Source organism: Manis javanica, chromosome 4, assembly GCF_040802235.1.
Source record: "Manis javanica isolate MJ-LG chromosome 4, MJ_LKY, whole genome shotgun sequence".
Taxonomy (NCBI): Eukaryota; Metazoa; Chordata; class Mammalia; order Pholidota; family Manidae; genus Manis; species Manis javanica.
Genome location: NC_133159.1, coordinates 105,884,066 through 105,903,178, shown reverse-complemented (window position 1 = coordinate 105,903,178; position 19,113 = coordinate 105,884,066). Strand labels below are relative to the sequence as shown.

The following is a 19,113-nucleotide window of genomic DNA, read 5'->3' as shown; positions in this document are numbered from 1 at the left end:
GATTTAAAAAGCATGCAGAAGGAGAAAGCAATTTAAACAGTTTTGCAAATAAAGTAGAAGGTGCACAACTTCATATTCAAAAGAGTATTTCAAAAATTGTGCAGTCTTGCCCTTCGGACTTATAGTGTACTTTGAAACTGGTAAGTTTTATAAATGCACAGAAGGCTCAAAACATGAATTAGATAACAGTGGTTATACAGAAATAACTCCTACATTGAAAATTAGCTCCAGATAAAAAAAAAAAAAGAAAAAAGAGAACCATTGGCAGGACAGTTATTAAAGAAGGAACTGGAAAAGACCCTTTCTTGGATCATTTATTTACCCTTGTATTCCTTTAACAAATATTTATTAGTGTGTAAGGCTGCAGTGTTAAGAGCTGGGGTCTTATCATAAGAGACCTATAAGCCAAATTGAGAATTTGAACTTTATTCTAAGGCACAGTGAACAATCTCTACACTACCATGTTGCCTGAGGCTGACCAGCTTCAATGTATAACCTTTGAATTCAGAATTCATTTCAAGTAAATCTTTCCATTCATACAAAACAGAAAACATGAAGTAGAGGTGTTTCTTAGGTAACTTTAGCATACTTATTTAGAATAATATTTACTAGGCCTTTACTGTGTGCCAGCAACTGGTCTAATGCTGAGGCACAGAACAAGACCGAGAATGTCCTGGACTTCATGAAGTTTAATCTAATGAACACACAAATAATAGCGATAGATACTAACAAGAAAATAAAACAGGGAAATGAGATAAAAGGTGGTTGGAACAGGGGCTACTTTGTGGGTAGGGAGTTAGGTAAAACCTCCCTGAAGTAACATTTTTATTGATACCTAAATGATGAAGTAGCCGTATGAATAACTGGACAGAGAACATTCCATGCAAAGGATTCTTTGTGTTTTGTTTCCTCATCTGTAAAGAGTGTGTTTGAGAATTACATTTAATATTGCAAGGAAATGCATTTGTGAAACTTAAAGTATTATATGCCATAGAAAATCAGAAAGCCACTTTATTGGTTCAACTTAACCAATTAAACCCACTTTAAAATCTTGGAGGCTATACCAAATATAAACCCAAGCATATATGGTCAACTAATATATGATAAAGGAGCCACGGACATACAATGGGGAAATGACAGCCTCTTCAACAACTGGTGTTGGCAAAACAGGATAGCTACATGCAAGAGAATGAAACTGGGTTATTGTCTAACCCCACACATAAGAGTAAATTCAAAATGGATCAAAGACCTGAATGTAAGTCATCATGAAACCATGAAACTCTTAGAAAAAAACATAGGCTAAAATCTCTTGAGTATAAACATGAGCAACTTTTCCTGAACCCATCTCCTCGGACAAGGGAAACAAAACCAAAAATGAACAAACGGGACTACATCAAGCTAAAAAGCTTCTGTACAGCAAAGGACACCATCAGCAGAACAAAAAGGCTTCGTACAGTATGGGAGAATATATTTGTAAATGACATATCTGACAAGGGGTTAACATCTAAAATATATAAAGAACTCACACACCTCAAGACCCAAAAAGCAAATAATCCAATAAAAAGATGGGAGGAGGATATGAACAGGCAATTCTCCAAAGAAGAAATTCAGATGGCCAGCAGGCACATGAAAAGATGTTCCACATTGCTAATTATCAGGAAAATGCAAATTAAAACCAAAATGAGGTATCACTTCACACCAGTTAGGATGGCCAACATCGAAAAAACTAGAAACAACAAATGCTGGTGAGGATGCAGAGAAAGAGGAACTTTCGTACACTGCTGGTGGGAATGTAAACTAGTTCAACCATTGTGGAAAGCAGTATGGAGGTTCCTGAAAAAACTAAAAATAGAAATATCATTTGACCTAGGAATTCCACTCCTAGAAATTTACTCAAAGAAAACAAGATCTCAGATTCAAAAAGACATATGCACCCCTATGTTTATTGCAGCACTACTTACAATAGCCAAGATTGGAAGCAACCTAAAGTGTCCATCAGTAAATGAATGGATAAAGAGGTGGTACATATACACAATGGAATGCTATTCAGCCATAAGAAAGAAACAAATCCTACCATTTGCAACAACATGGATGGAGCTGGAATGTTCAGTGAAATAAGCTAGGTGGAGAAAGACAAATATCAAATGATTTCCCTCATCTGTGGAGTATAACAACGAAGCAAAACTGAAGGAACAAAACAGCAGCAGACTCACATACTTCAAGAAGGGACTAGCGGTTACAAAAGGGGAGGAGTAAGGGAGGGAGATGGGGATTGAGGGGTATTATGATTAGTTTACATGGTGTGGGGGGGATCATGGGGAAGACAGTGTAGCACAGAGAAGTAGTGACTCTGTGGAATCTTACTACACTGATGGGGGGACTTGATAATATGGGTGAATGTAGTAACCACATTGTTTTTCATGTGAAACCTTCATAAGAGTATATATCAATGATGTCTTAATAAAAAATATCTTGGAGGCTATAATGAAATTTGGCATCTCATTTTTATTCTGAGTGAAAAAAATGATACTTAAATATGGTCATTTTTCTTGATAATAGGGTTTAAGTAACCCTGAGCTGAACCTTAGAAAAGTTAATAAAGTTAGAAAAGCAAGAGAATTGCATGCCCAGACTTTTGTACATCAATACATTTGAATATTATGTAGTCAATAAAAACAATAATCATGAAAACTATATAAACGATGGTATGGTAAATTTAAAAATAAAAGTTTATTGTATTAGAGTCTTTGTTGTTTCATACTTCCCAAAATGTTGAAATAAACGTTTTTCAAGAGATAAGGACATGCTCTACTCCTACGATAGACGCATTAGGATGAAAACTAGATAAAAAAAGATTTAGTTTACTTTAAACCCCCAAAAGGAACTGTTTCTATTTGCCACTTGAAAAAAAAATAAATGAAGAAAAACTACTTTAAATTACTGGAAAAACAAGGAGGGGGGGAATCAATAAATATGAAGTCTGAGCTTCTATAAATACTGATAGCTGGTCAACAAATATTTATTGAATGCTTGCACTTGGAGGGGGGAATACAAGGAGAACAAGGAAGTATCTCAAAAATAAATTCATTAATACACAATGATATCAGTGGTATGATAAATGCTATTTAGAAAATAGAGTAATTCAATGAATCACATGGTAAATTTAGGAGGTTCAGTAGATGAAGCTTCCGAAGAGCAGGGGCAGTGTCTTATTCATGTTTCTACTCCCAGAGTTTTATATATCTGTTAAAGTTTGTTAACTGTACGAATGAATGAAGGTGGCCGCCAGTCGGGAAGTAAGGAGGGTCAGGAAAAGATTCGAAAACAGTGGATAGCAAACAGAGGTTAAAGGATGAGGTATCAGCGCATAAACAAAACCTTAAGAGTACGCTGAACATCTCTGAAGTGACGGTGGCAAACTCCTCTGTACCCGGATTCAGGATTTGACTACTAACCAGCAAAGTCCCCACGTGTCCCCAGGAGCCAGCCCCGATTGGCGCTCCGCGCGCTCCGCGCCCGGAACCACACTCTTCCAAATCCTGGGGTCAGCGGCTTAGTGCAGCAGCTTAGGGGCGCTTTGGAGACAGCTCTCTTCCTGCCGCACACACTCTGAGGCCGTCTGACCCTTTCTAAAAGTGGTCGGGAAAGCTGGGGAAGGGAGGCTGGGTGGGGATGCGGATCGCCGCAGGATGCCTCACGACAAGAGTGGAGGGATCCGGACTCAGCAATTAGCACGCCCTGCCCGAGCTTTGGGCCCAGACGCGGGGCTCGGACAAGTGGGTGAAGAGAGCGAGACCGCGGGTCAGCCCCCGCGTTAAGGCTCGGAGCAGATTCGGGAAAAGAAGGCTGAGGGGTCCCGGGGCAGGAGGCAGTGGCTCACCTGGGAGGTAATCATAATGCCGGAGTCGATAAGGAAACTCATGGCGAAGAATAGGGGGTGCTCGTGCCTCCCCTTAATCACTCCCCGAGGCCACAGAACGTCCTGGTCACAGGCCCTCTCACTCAGGAAGTGTTCGCTCTGGGGCCACAGTCAAAACAGCTGCTTGCCAGCTCGACGCCATCAAGCTGCGCCCCAGCCAGCCAATGAGCGGCTACATCCAGCGCTTCCCGCCCCGCGCTAGAAGAGAGCGGAGCCACTGAGAAGCAGCTCTGGGGGCGAGGCTTAATTGGAGACGGCTTGGTTAAAAGGAGCGGAATACAACAAAGTGGTCTAAAAATCCAAAGGCATATGTAATGCAAGGTAGTATTTCCGTTTCTGAGGCTGAGGATGGTGGCGCATGAGCTAACATTTTAGGTGGTAATTCCATTTTGTAATTGTCATATCTAAAAAGATGAAGTTAATAATTATTATTAGAGTTTAAGTCAGCCATTGTGTTTTAAATGTTACAATTTATACTTGGCTCCACAAACAACTGCACAATTACAGGTGAGGAAAGAGTGGAAAGGCAGGTTAGACTTTAGAAAATACAGACAAGTACATGGTGTGTTAACAAGAAAACCGCATAATCTGTAACAATGGACTGATCATCTCGTTGGGTTTGGTACTCATCAGACCACACCTCAAGTACTGCACTCTGTCCCACCCTTTATATTTTTTTATTTTGATATCATTAATGTACAATTACTTGAACAACATTATGGTTATTAGACTCCCCCCATTATCAAGTCCCCCCCACATACCCCATTACATTCACTGTGCATCAGCATAGTAAGATGCTAGAGTCACTACTTGTTTTCTCTGTATATACTGCCTTTCCCGTGTCCCCACACCCTACATTATGTGTGCTAATCGTAATGCCCCATTTTCCCCCTTGTCCCTCCCTTCCCACCCATCATTCCCAGTCCCTTTCCCTTTGGTAACTGTTAGTCCATTCTTGGGTTCTGTGGGTCTGCTGCTGTTTTGTTCCTTCAGTTTTTTTCATTGTGCTTATACTCCACAGATGAGTGAAATCATTTGATACTTGTCTTTCTCTGCCTGGCTTATTTCACTGAGCACAATACCCTCTAGCTCCATCCATGTTGTTGCAAATGGGAGGATTTGTTCTCTTCTTATGGCTGAATAATATTCCATTGTGTATATGTACCATATCTTTATCCATTCATCTACAGATGGATACTTAGGTTGCTTCCATTTCTTGGCTATTGCAAATAGTGCCATGATAAACATAGGGGTGCATATTTCTTTTTCAAACTGGGCTGCTGCATTCTTAGGGTAAATTTCAAGGAGTGAAATTCCTGGGTCAAATGGTATTTCTATTTTTAGTTTTTTGAGGAACCTCCATACTGCTTTCCACAATAGTTGAACTAATTTACATTCCCACCAGCAGTGTAGGAGGGTTCCCCTTTCTCCACATTGTCACCAACATTTATTGTTGTTTGTCTTTTTGATGCTGGCCATCCTTACTGGTGTGAGGTGATATCTTATTGTGGTTTTAATTTGCATTTCTCTGATGAGTAGTGATGTGGAGCATCTTTTCATGTGCCTGTTGGCCATCTGGATTTCTTCTTTAGAGAACTGTCTATTCAGCAACTCTGCCCATTTTTAATTGGATTATTTGCTTTTTGTTTGTTGAGGCATGTGAGCTCTTTATATATTTTGGGTGTCAATCCTTTATTGGATCTGTCATTTATGAATATGTTCCCCCATACTGTAGGATGTCTTTTTGTTCTACTGATGGTATCTTTTTCTGTACAGAAGCTTTTTAGTTTGATACAGTCCCACTTGTTCATTTTTGCTTTTGTTTCCTTTGCCCAGGGAGATATGTTCATAAAGAAGTTGCTCATGTTTATGTCCAAGAGATTTTTGCCTATATTTTTTTCTAAGAGTTTTATGGTTTCATGACTTACATTCAGGTCTTTAATCCATTTTGAGTTTACTTTTGTGTATGGGGTTAGACAATAATCCAGTTTCATTCACTTATGTGTAGCTGTTCAGTTTTGCCAACACCAGCTGTTGAAGAGGCTGTCATTTCCCCATTGTATATCCATGGCTCCTTTATCATATATTAATTGAGCATATATGCTTGAGTTTATATCTAGACTCTATTCTGTTCCACTGGTCTATGAGTCTGTTCTTGTGCCAGTACCAAATTGTCTTGATTACTGTGGCTTTGTAGTAGAGCTTGAAGTCAGGAGCGTAATTCTACCTGCTTTATTCTTCCTTCTCAGGATTGCTTTGGCTATTCGGGGTCTTTTGTGATTCCATATGAATTTTAGAACGATTTGCTCTAGTTCATTTAAGAATGCTGTTGGTATTTTGATAGGGATTGCATTGAATCTGTAGATTGCTTTAGGCAGGATGGCCGTTTTGACAATATTAGTTCTTCCTAGCCAAGAGCATGGGATGAATTTCCATTTATTAGTGTCCTCTTTAATTTCTCTTAAGAGTGTTCTGTAGTTTTCAGAGTATAGGTCTTTCACTTCCTTGGTTAGGTTTATTCCTAAGTATTTTATTCTTTTTGATGCAATTGTGAATGGAATTACTTTCCTGATTTCTCTTTCTGCAAGTTCATCGTTAGTATATAGGAATGCAACAGATTTCTGGGTATTAATTTTGTGCCCTGCAACTTTGCTGAATTCAGATATTAGATCTAGTAGTTTTGGGGTGGATTTTTTAGGGTTCTTTTATGTACAATATCATTGCATCTGCAAACAGGGACAGTTTAACTTCTTTCTTGCCTATCTGGATGCCTTTTATTTCTTTGTGTTGTCCAATTGCCTTGGCTAGGAACTCTAAAACTATGTTGAATAAAAGTGGGGAGAGTGGGCATCTCTGTCTTGTTACTGATCTTAAAGGAAAAGCTTTCAGCTTCTCGCTGTTAAGTATAATGTTTCTGTCCCACCCTTTTAAGAGTCACAGAGACATACTGGAGCATGCTCAAGTTGAGGTATCAGATGAGGATTGGTGAAAAAGGAATTGAAGTAAGAAGACTCAGGGACATGATAGCTGTCTTCATGTGAGAGAATGAGTAGAACTGATAAGGCCCCAAGAGATATTTGTAAGGACAAAGGACTGGTAGATAAAGTTAAATGTAGATAGATTTAAAACAAGGAATAATTATTTTAGAGTCAGAAGATTAATTATTTTAAGAAAGAGCTCCCCACCCCTGCCTTGCCAATGGGTTTCAGCCCCAGGCAAGTTCGCTATGGATTCAGTGTGACCAAAGGAATCGACAGCAAAACGTTCTATTACCTGGCTTGTTCTCTGGTGGTAGGTCGAGCACTAGTGTCTCTGCCTCCGCCCAGAGCACTGGGCCAAGCTCTCTATATAGCACAATAATAGCTTATTGCCTACAGGTGTGGAAGCAGCAGCCCAGCAACAGGCCAGTTACATCAGATGGTTTAAGTTCAGTGAGGATCCTGGCCATAGGAACCCTAACTTTCCCACACTCCACCCCTCCAGGATTCTCATCTTACAATCTACACACTTTCAGTCTTCTGCAATGGTCCCTGTGTGAGAAAGCTGGAGCACTGTAACCGGATTCCACAGTAGCAACAGAGGATAACAACAACTTAGAGATAATAAAAATTAAGATAAAGCAAGATTTTGATACAAAAATTATAATAATCCTCAAGCCAGGGGAGGTTCCTAATAACAAAAATTATAATAATCCTCAAGCCAGAGGAAGTGCCCAATCCACAAAGACTTCAGGGGCAATAAGACACATGTTTTAATACCACCAACATAGGCAAATCTTGTCCATCAGGTAGGATGCATGCAAGAGAGTGGTCCTGTGATAGGACTGTAGCAGAAAGGGGGTCCCTTCCAGGTCTAGTATACCATAGTTTTACTCCTTTCTCCATGGGGATTACTGAAGGGTCTGTATATAGTGCTACTGGAGGTATATGCACTGGCCATAATGATAAAACAGAACTCCCTGGTAAGATGCTCCTACCTTCTGGCTGTTCAGGATATACTACTGTGACCTTTGGGAGCCACTCAGCTGTTATTCCAGGAATACACAGGAGACCAGCTTCCAGGCCTTGTCCCCAAGGTGCCAGGAGAGCCAGCCATTGTTGGTCCATGTGTCAAAAGGTCCAAGGCCACATCCACTCAATGGAGTCTCCGGGGTTCAGTGCAGTTGGTGCTGGCAGCAAGATGTTATTCTGGTGGCCAAACCTCGGCTTCAGTGATTCTTCCTTGGTTTGTACTTGTAGTTGTATGGGGGAAGCAGCCATATGTATAAATATGTTTATGGGGCTTAGGGCTCCCTTTTGGGGCCTCTCATTCAAATGCTGTAGCCCATCCCATAAGCGGACTGACCATCCCCACAGACTATTGCTATCTGACTTTAGTCCGGATTTTAACAAGCCATTGTGCCTCTCTATCATGCCTGCTGCAGTAGGATTATATGGCACATGAAACTTCCATTTGATTCCCAGCTGTCGTACCCATTCTTGCAGTGTATGTCCAGTAAAATGGGTGCCCTGATCACTCTCAATCACCTGTGGTCGGCCATAGGCCACAAAGAGATGCTCCAGGCCTCTTTTGGTCACCTGCTGGTCTGCACAACGGGTAGGAAAAGCAACCAGAAGTCCAGTAGCTCTGTCCACACAAGTCATCACATACCGATATCCTTCTGACACAGGTAGAGGCCCAATATAGTCTATCTGCCACCTGATGAGGGGTATAGGCCCCTTAGCTATTGTCCCATGTTGCTGTGGAACTTGGTGTAAGTCCCTTTTGGAGCACACGACATACTCCTGCTGGGCTCTACTAACTTCTTCAAAGGTCAAAGGAAAGCCCCACCAATGGGCTACAGCCCACATTGTCTTTTGCACTGCATGCAACAAATGCTGATGTAGCCATTGGCAAATGACCTGTCACATGGTATACTGTAATTATTTTGGTCTGACCACAGGCCCATAAGTCTTGCCATAATTCTTACCCCCATAGGGGTTGGTGACCAACCAGCAAGTTAGCATGGTACCAGGTTGGTAGCCACAGGGTCAAGTGCAAGCCCAGCTGTCAGTGCAGACAACTATAGGGGAGGGCTCCTGGCTGATCACAAGCCACACAGCCTGCAGCTCTGCCCATTGGCTGATCTTCCCCTCACCATCTTCCATCCATATTGTCTCAGTCTTAGGATGGAAAGCTATGGCCTCCATTTTGGGGGCTGCCCATGGCTGGAGCCATCTGTGTACCACCCATCTTCGGGTATAGGGGCTCTTCCCTCCCGATAGGGACTGTCTGCTACTAATGGTTCAAAGGCAAGTTCTTCCTGCTTTTCACTAGCATATGTCACCAGTCCCAATAAGCATTGGAGTTCTTCACTCAAGGGGCTACTAGAGAGAGTACTACGCTGCTGTAGGTAAGCACCCCACTTGGCAAGTGTGGGTGTTTGTGCCACACCACTCCTTAGCTTTTGGGCCCAGTCTCATACCCACCCCAAGATGGGATAGGTGGTCATTACCTTTATCAGGACCATTTCAGTGATGGGTTCTGTAGCCAGCAAGGCATGATACACAGCAGCCAGTTGTTTTTCTGTCAAAGTATATCATACCTCTGCCCCTTTCCAGAGTTGTGACCAGAATCCAATGGGTTGGTGAGTTTTTTCGAGCCACTGCCAGAGACCCCAGCCATAACCATCTTCAGTGACATGAACATCCAGCTCACAGGGCCTTGATGGGTCTATCACACTCAAGGCCTGCACGGTCTTGACTGCCTATTTTGCTGTAGTAAAGGCAGATGCTCATGTCTCATCCCAGTCCCACCTGACACCCTTTCGTACCAACTGGTATAAGGGCTTCAGAATTTCGCCAAGTGTGGTATAAACACTCTCCAGTAGCCTAGAAGACCCAGAAATTCCTGTAGCAATGTTACAGTTGTGGGGGTAGGAAAGGCCTAGACTTTGTCTGTAACTGCTTCTGGTATAACTTTGGTTTTACCAGACCAGACAAACCCCAAGAATTACCAGACCAAAGTTATACCAGAAGCAGTTACAGACAAACTAGGTCCCTGAACCTTGGTGTTGTTCACAGCCCATCCTTTCTCCCGTAGATGTTGCAGCAGTCTAGGTGCTACACCTTCTATATCTGAAAGAGAATCAGATGTGAGCATGACATCATCAGTATAATGGTACAGCCGCACCGTTGGCGGTTTCTCCCATGTAACCAGTCCTGGGCTACAAGTCCATGACAGATGGTGGAGCTGTGGAAGTATCCCTGTGGAAGGACGGTGAAAGTCCACTGCCGTCCTTCCCACATGAAGGCAAACTGTTCCTGACTTTCCTGCTCAATGTCAATGGAAAAGAAGGCATTAGCAAGATCTACCACATAATGGAATGTTCCTAGTTCATGGCTGAAGGTATCCATCAAGCCTGCATTAGAGGGGACAGCAGCAGGCATAGGGGCTATGTCTTTATTCAGTTCTCTATAATCCACAGTCATACGGCAGGAGCCATCTGGCTTTTTTACAGGCCACACTGGGGAATTGAAAGGACTATGGGGGCTTTATAATACCCACCTTTTCCAGCTCCTGGAGAGTTACTCCAATCTCTTTACGCCCTCCAGGCAGTTTGTATTGTTTGGTGTTAATCACCCACCAAGGCACAGGCAAAGCTATGGGCGGGTGCCTAGCATGTCCCCTCAGAACTGTCTTCACCACACGTACTCTCAGTCTGAACTCACCTGCAGTGGTCAGCAACCATAGACCCTGCAGGATATCAATCCCCAAAATATACTCAGGAATAGGAGATATATACACAGTATACTCCTTTGGGGGTAGATGCCCTATTCCCAAAGGTATTTGTGCTTTTTACACCCTGATAGCTTTCCCCCAATATCCATCTATGATAGTGGGGGTCCCGGGGAACTGATCAGGGTTACCATGAATCTGTGAACATTCAGTCCCTGTGTCCACCAGAGCCAGGACACGTTGTATGTTCACTGGTGACCAGTGGATAGCTATTTCAACCTGTGGCCTCCGGTCCACCCTTGGTCCCCCAGGGCAGATACCTTGACCTTTCCCTCAGTCAAACCGTATTCCCCAGTCACCTTCCTGCATGGCCTCAAATGAGGTTGGCTTGTTCTCCAGCAGGAAGTCTTGCAAACACACAGGCCGGACTCGTGGCTCTGTCTCTGACCTCTGCCTCTTTGGTCTTACTGGCTGGAACTGCTGCTCTGGTTTCAGCTGTTCCCATAGCTCTAGTAAGATCCTATTTGGCTTCCCATCTAATTTCCTTCCATCTGCTCCTGCCCGTATTAAAGCAACCCACATCTGGGTCCTCGTAACCTTCATGGGGCCCTGTAAGTTCTTCTTGTGAGTAACAGGTCTTATTTCTTTCCAGATTCTCGTTGCCTCTGCCTCTCCTAAGTCTGCTACTGTACGTGTCACTTCGCTTATGGGCTGCCCTAAGTGAGGGGAAAGAATGGACACTAGAGACCCAAAGAGGGATGTAGGAGCCATTTAAAGTACAGTATTTCTCATCCCAGTAGTGAAAATCTCTTCATCTGGGTTATAATTGTCTGGACTATAGATGGCATTTCTTATGTCTAGCTCTCTAGCTCTCATAGCACCTGTTGGGGCTCAGCATACATCTGCCATCTAACAGGAGAGGATGGCAGATCACCCGCATTGGGCCACACAGCACGAAGTGCAGCCATAAGCCAATCAAGGAGGGGGTGACTCCTGGGGTCTGATGTGCATTTTGTAATCACTGCCTCAAGGCAGGCTGCACTGTCAGGGAAGACAGCTTTCCCATCTCTGATCCTGACAGAACAATTCTATCCACCCCTAAGTCCCACAGAGGCAGGACCCAAGCTGATATTGACTCCAAGGGCTTCTGCCTAAACCGGAAGCCCAAATCCACCAGCTCAGCCTGAGTATAGGGGCGGAGCATAGAGTGCTCCACAACCTGGGGAGGGGGCTGCTCCTCTCCTTGGGGAACTTTCAGCTGCTGGGTCCTTATTTTCTTTACAACCACTGGGCGTGCTTTCAATACAGGAGGCGCCAGTGCCTCCGGCGCCACCTCTTCATCCTTCCCCAGCTCCTCCATTTCTGGGGCTGATGGCACCTTTCTCTCCCCTCCCCCGAGTGCCTCCTCTACTATAATCTTTACCTTTTCTACTGTGCCTCGCAGCAATGCTACCTCAGTCTTCAGAAGGTCTCTTACCTTCAGCTCAATGCTTCGCAGCTGATGTTCTCATGCCACCTCCGCCTGTGCTTCCCTCAGGAGTTCGTGTTTTCCCTTGATGGCTTCTTCCTCCTTCAGAACCCCTGGCAGCGCTGCCGTCTTGTCTCCAATGGCATCTTGCTGCCAGTGCTCTCGTGCTGCCTCCTCCCGCATCAAGGCCATCTCCCTCCTCAGGGAATCCACAGAAGTTTGCACCTCACACTCTTGTGCCACCTCCTCCTGCATCAATACCATTTCCCTCCTCAGGGCATGCACAGAAGTCTGCAGCTCACTTTCTCGTGCCACCTCTTGCAACAATGCCACTTCCCTCCTCAGGGAATCTACTGAAGTTTGCAGCTCGCCTTCTCACACTGCCATTCTTGGGTCTCCTCTGTAGACCTTTTTAAGTCTGTGAGAAGCAGCCAACCCACAGTCCCCGCTGCCTCATGGGCATTCTGCTTCTCAAAGGATCTGCTTACTATATCAAGAGCCACCCCTACTGCCTCAGGTGTCACCTCTACTTCCCTCCAGTCCTGGGGTGGGGCCCAGTCTTTTAGGAGGCAAGCCACCTCAGACCACATACCCATTGGGGAACGATCCACTGTCTCCCCATTCATAGGGGCAGCCCACTGAAGCACCCCTCCCATAAGGGCAGCCTGTCTTTTCCCTTAGTCAACAGTGAACCCTCCCGACTTTCACCAATTGTCTTGCCAATGGATTTCAGCCCCGGGTAAGTTCGCTATGGATTCAGTGTGACCAAAGGAATAGATGGCAAAACATTCTTGGGGTGAAAGGGTTTATTACCCGGCTTGTTCTCCGGCAGTAGACTAAGCACTAGCATCTCTGCCTCCACCCAGAGCACTGGGCCGAGCTCTCTATATAGTGCAATAATAGTTTATTGCCTACAGGTGTGGAAGCAGCAGCCCAGCAACAGGCCAGTTACATTAGGTGGTTTAAGTTCAGTGAGGATCCTGGCCATAGGAACCCCAACTTTCCCACAACCCCACTGAGCATTTAGTATTGCTCAAACAGACCCAGTCACTACTTCATCCATTCAGTACTCATTTCATGAAGACTTAATGCACTGCTGTAGGGTTTATCCTTTCTCACCAGGGCTCTAGCTAGTCCTTGTTGGAGCCTTAGTCCTTAAAACTGATTCCAGGTGAGGGCAATAACCTGGTGTGGAGTGGCTCTAGGCAAGGCTGCAGTGAATACCTGGGAGCACAGCCTTGAGTCGGGACCTGGCATCTAGGACCCGAGTGCTTAGACTACTGCAGTCTGAGTAACTGAGATTCACAAATTTATTATACACAAAGGAAGTTGTTTCTCTTACAACTGAACTGTACCATATTAAGCAGCTAAGCAGCAGGACTACCTATCAAATGTCCAATCCCTTATCTAGAGTACTGGAGCAGTGGAGAGCAGAGAAGGCAGCCCTACTGTGGGGTAGTCTTAAAACAGAGAACTTTGTATCCCTAGCTACATCTATCAGGGAAGCAGTTAGCTGCCTACACAGATACTACTGTGTAGGCATTTACCTACACATGATGAGTTAGAATCTCATCTAATTGAGATTCAAGGCTGTGTGATTAAGTGTAGAATGCTGGGAGAGCCTATCAAGATAAACACTACTTTGGTGGCTTATTGCAGTACACTGTGGTGGTCAGAATCTCAGGGAACTGCATTGCAGTAAAAGGTATGCAGTCCTGCTGTCCCCTGGCCTGTGCAAAGCTTTGAATTCTCCCTACTGTAACACCTGTGTCCAGGTATCAAGGACTGTCCTGGGAAGCTCAAGGAACTGCTACCCCTTGCTTTTGATTGCGGAATGTTTCTAGAAATCTTCACTAGGTTAATGTCCAGTTGACTCTCCTCTTAAAGCAGTCTCTTTCCTGGTGGTTGGAGACTCCATCACCAAAAAAGCTTGTCCTCTCACCCTAATCCTGGTACTGTTTTCCTAATCTACTCTAGCTGCTGCTATCCTGTTCAACAGTGAGATCTTCTGCTTCTGCCTCTATTAACTGTCAAGCCACCTGACCTCAGCCTCTGCTCCTTGTTTGTGTCTCATTTTCCAAGGATTTTTCAAAAATATTTCATGTTTATAACTACTGGCCATTGTTTGCCATTCATCTAGAGATTGACAGCTAGATAGTCAGGTAGATCTGCTGTTAGAATCTAATGACAACATGACCAATTTATGTCCCTTGGACCAGTGTTTGTTCATAACAATTTACCACACTCTTTTTCATAGCAACTACCGGTGTCAACAACTCCTATCTTCTCACACCTTACAGAACCATGCACATGCTGATGGCTAAGTATATTCCCCTCTTCCTCCAAATCCATACAAAAGACTGAGCCAAGGAGTTGACACTAACACTGGATCCCTAGGAAACACACATGCAGCACCTGCCCATGCCAGTGACTGGATGATTTCTGTTAGGAATTATCTTTTTAAACTTTTTATTGTGTTATAGTAGTAAGTTCACATGTAGGTGTTAAATTTGGTATCTTTTGAGATACATGACATCATCAAGTCCATGGCATTCTTCTCCAGCTTCTCCCTCCACACACTGCCATCCTATCTTACAGCTTTCCTTACTATGCCAGGTTCAATGAGAATTTGAACCCCACCACATACCCCAGTAAGCCGCTAAAGTAACCTGGCTGGGAAACTCCAAATACTCAGAGAAGCACTTACCTTCCAATGGTCCCATGGACAGCTTCTGTGACGGGTACCTACAAAGTGCATAGGTGCAGTTTTCTCAGAGTGTGGCCCTCTAACTGCTTGGGAAGCTTCTTTAAAATGTGGATTCATAGGCTTTAAGGCAGACCAGTGCACTTGGGATTCCTGGGGATGGCCCCCAGGAATCTGCATTTTTAACAACTTCCCAGGAGATTCTTATATACACCGACAGGGCTGGAGGACTGGTTGTGAGAATCTGCTTCTCACCTCAAAGTCTTCCTAGAATAAGTAAGGGCCTTCCCAGTTGCCAAAGGACAGCTCAATTTGCCTGGAAAAAGGGGAGCAGGGCCCAGAGTGGTACCAGCTATGCTCTTTGTTTTCCATCTAGGCATGCTCGCTCTATAGCATGAGCACAGACTAACAACCTCTTGGCTGTTGGCTCAAAAATTCCCCTAGCCTCATGTTCCTTGAATCTAATTTGAACCTCTTCCTTAGTTGGTCCTCTCTCTTCCAGGCCTTCTTGGCTGTGCACTTTAGTTCTCTCCTCTTATACAGCCTCATTTGGGGTGTGTTGACAGTGGCACTGACCTGGTATGCACTTAGGATGCCCTGTCCAGGACCTTGATTAGTTCAGATCAGTTAGAGTTAATTTTGAATCCAGTGACTGGTTGTTCTCAAGGCTATGTTCCTAAGGAATGGAGAAGCATTAAATAGTTGTATGTCTTGTGCAAGTTACCTAACTCTGTACCTTATTTTTCTCATCGGAAAACTAGGGATAGTAATAATAGCTTATCTCATAAGGTTATTATGAGGGTAATATAAGTAATATACTTAAAACCTTTAGAAAAATAACTACTTTATATAAGTATGTAAATTTGGACTCTGTGACATTACTTAAAACATATTACATTAAATTTCTCTCCATTTATTGAAACTAATTTGGGAATTCCCTAAAATATAATTATCATGAAAATTAATTTGATCCTTATAATTTGTGAATGAAAGGAAAGAACATATAGAGAAGAAATTTTAAATTGACTATATAAGTTGAAATTCATAATTAAAAGTAAAAGGTGTCATTCTCTTACCATTAGAACTGTTCTGAACTTTTCCACACTTAAAATTTGGATCTTCTGCTTTCTGGGATTGGGCAGGGCAGAAAGCTATTTCTACCTCCCCACCACTTAATGCTCTATGACTAACCTCTTCTCAGGATCACTACCAGTGTGGGAATATTCCCTCATTTTAAAGCCCCCACCTTTAGCACTGGGTTGTAATTTACCATAATGACTTTAGAAAGATGATCACAGAGGATCTCAATACTGGCATATTTACAAAGTCTGGGATATTCATTCTTATTCTTGGTTACTCTGTTATACACTCACACCCGTGCACATATAGTTTTTCATTTTACCAAGAATGAATACAATGAGCATAATATTTTGTTATACACGTTTTCACTTAGAAATATATCATGAGCATATTTTCTCATGCCAAAGAGTTTGCATTTTTATTGATTCAATAATATTCCATCATATGATGATGTGATTTATTTTACCTGTTGCTTTTCTGTTTTTTGTTTGTTTGCTGTAATAAAATAACATTGTGGTGAAAAATTTGGCCCACAAGAAACACTTATCCAAGCCTTCAAGCTGCACTGGGCAAGGGTCAGTTGTCGGGTTTATTACCCAGCAACTCTGGGGATACACATCAAGTTCCCCTAAGGTTGGCTTCTGTCGCAGCCTGAGGTGGGCCTGAGAACTTTTGAAGATTCATAGGTGGCTAATGATTAGGAAGAGGTCAGGCTTCCTTCCTAGGAAGTGCTTTCCAGAAAAATCTCAGAGGTTTTCCTTGAGCTCCCAACTTGGAGAGGATGGGAGGGGAAACATCACAGTGCTTTGTGGATTAAGAATATCAGGCACTTCTGCTTTGCTTTTATTTCTCCTTCCTCTCCCCTTCTGCCTCACACAATTCCCAAGTTTGTGTTAGTGTTATCTGGAATTTTAAGCTTCTAAAAAACCTTACTATGTATTAAGAATTATTTGCATTCTGTTTTATAACTGTTCTTACTACATTACATTTAATTCATTTTAATTCATTTTATGCTTATTGTCTTTACTATTCATCACCAGCCTCTTCATATTTTGCCTTCTTGAATTCCTTTTAAAAATTCTCTTTTGGTTTGAGTGGACCATGAAATATATTTTTCTTTAAAGAATGGTTTGTAGACATTTGAGTATTTGCATCATTAAAAAATGGCTTTCAGTTGCCTTCACTCACGAATGAAATTTGTCTTGTGGGGTTCTTAGACTTCTCATTCTCAATATTCTATAAATATCTTATTCTTTTCTGAAATGTAATACATTGTGAAGAATTATGAAGCCAGCCTGATATTTTCTTTCTTTTTACATAACTTAATAAACATCTTGTTCATCAACGTTGGCACCAGAGGTTCACACTCCATGTTGGAAGGGATGGCTGAAACTGAGAGTCTGCAGCTTTGGTTCTCATCCTCACCTTAGCTTCCCTTTTCCTTTAGAGCTGTTACTAATCCCCATGACCAACAGTGGACTCTGAGAGGGAGGGGGAATTTCTCCTTTCTGCCCCTCCAGATCAAGTGCACAAACCCTTCCCTTTAATCTCTATCTCAGCTGAGTGTAACATTTAATAATAAGACTGTGACAGTAATTATCACATAGAATAATGTATATGATGGTGATGGTAACTAATATTTACCAAGTGCTTACTATGTGCCAGATACTGTTCTAAAATCTTGACATGTACTGATTCATTAATTCCCTTAGTTCCTGACTTGCCTCCATATGGCAGGTGCTGATGTTCCCTTTCTTTTGGAAGCATTTTGGGCACAGTGGGACTCATTGGATTCCAGGCTCAAGAGAATGAGGCTCAGGCAGGGAAAGGAATTCCTTCTTATTTAAGGCTCAGCTTCCAAGTCCTCTTTTCTTATCCTAGAATCTTTCTCTTTTCAGGATTTGACATTGAAACATCCATTCTCTTCATAGGAAGCCTCACCTCTTTGTACACTGTGATCCTACCCTGTGTTCCTAACTGGATGAGAATGTAAAAACAACTGTTCATTGGCAATACACAAATAATAGCAGGAGTTATTTTCTTATCTTTCCAAATCTATAGAATTATGTCTTTGTACTTGTAAATCAAAGTTTGTCTAGATTTTTTTCCTGGTAAATGGTGAATTCCTTCCAATATGCAATTTCAGTTCTTTTATCATCTCAAGGAAGTTTCCTCCCATTATATCTTTGATGTTCCTGGTTCACTTGTCCTGACTCTTCTTTAACTGTACCCATGTCTATGTTTGGATTTCTATTGCATCCTCCCCATATCTATTATTTACTCTATGATAGTTTTCATTGTTTAGTTTGTCCTCTTGGCATCCTGGGAAGACTGATATTGATTCTTTACAAAACTAATTTGGCTTAATGTGTTGCTAATTCTACCCTTTATTCTTCTTAAATGCTGCTATGGCATTGTTTGCTAACTCTGCTAGCTTCTTTTCCAACTGGTCTGTTGTCCTAGTATCTTGTGTCTCATATCTTGTTTTATAGAGTTCATGTTTTCTTAACATTTTTTTGAAAGCACCAAACAGACTTTAAGCTTACTTTTATTTACTTCAGTAAATATCTTTTGAAATTACACTATTCTTTTACTGTTTGGTATCCATTGTTTGTTTTCACCTCATTTCTCTGAAACATTTCATTGACTCCAGGTTGTTAGCTATCTCTTTATTATTTTCCTTGTCTGTAACTCACCTACAAAGATGATGTCCCAGTATATGAATAGGGCCTAACAAGACACGATAATAAGGTCAACAGGATGTTTAAAAAGTCAAGAAAAAGGGTCTTTGAGTACTGGGTAAGAAAGTATCTAAAAAATATTTAAAGGGAAGACAACTAGTCTGTAATCCAAGAAAGATATGGAGTTGTGTAGAAATTATTGCTTCACTTAGCCAATCATGAAAAGAGAAACTGGAGAAAATTGAAGTTTTGATCTGAGAGACATTAAAGATGTCCATATTTGTAGCAATGCCATAAGAGCACTCCTTGTCATTGTGTGTGCCTTAAAGATGTGTTGAGAATTTTTTGTTACATTGTATTCTGTTAGTTCATCTCACATTTATTTGATCTCATCAATTTTCTGTTGGTTTTATAAACTTAACTCATTTCTGGAGGTGCCTTGTTTGTTCCATCTACAGATGTAGCCAGTGTAGAGATTATAACTATAGCAAATGAGAAAGATAGAAAAATGCAACTGGAAAAGTTGGCTGAACTAGAAAAATTG

At 42.4% G+C, this 19,113-nt stretch overlaps 1 protein-coding gene across 6 annotated transcripts in view; it reads right to left on the bottom strand.

The window, feature by feature from the left end:
• Window positions 1–4,058, bottom strand: part of GPR89A (G protein-coupled receptor 89A) — a 58,551-nt gene extending 54,493 nt beyond the window's left edge. For 2 of the 6 annotated variants that reach the window (XM_073234530.1, XM_073234531.1), the window contains exon 1: window positions 3,881–4,029. Coding sequence is in view for 2 of the 6 variants with exons in the window: in XM_037021614.2 (XP_036877509.1) it covers window positions 3,881–3,922 (42 nt within the window). In the remaining 4 variants the exon portion in view is untranslated. Of the gene's footprint in view, window positions 1–3,880 lie in introns of all 6 variants that reach the window. The other 4 variants (XM_037021614.2, XM_037021617.2, XM_037021623.2 and 1 more) reach the window with 4 other exon arrangements.
• Window positions 4,059–19,113: the final 15,055 nt, after the last annotated feature.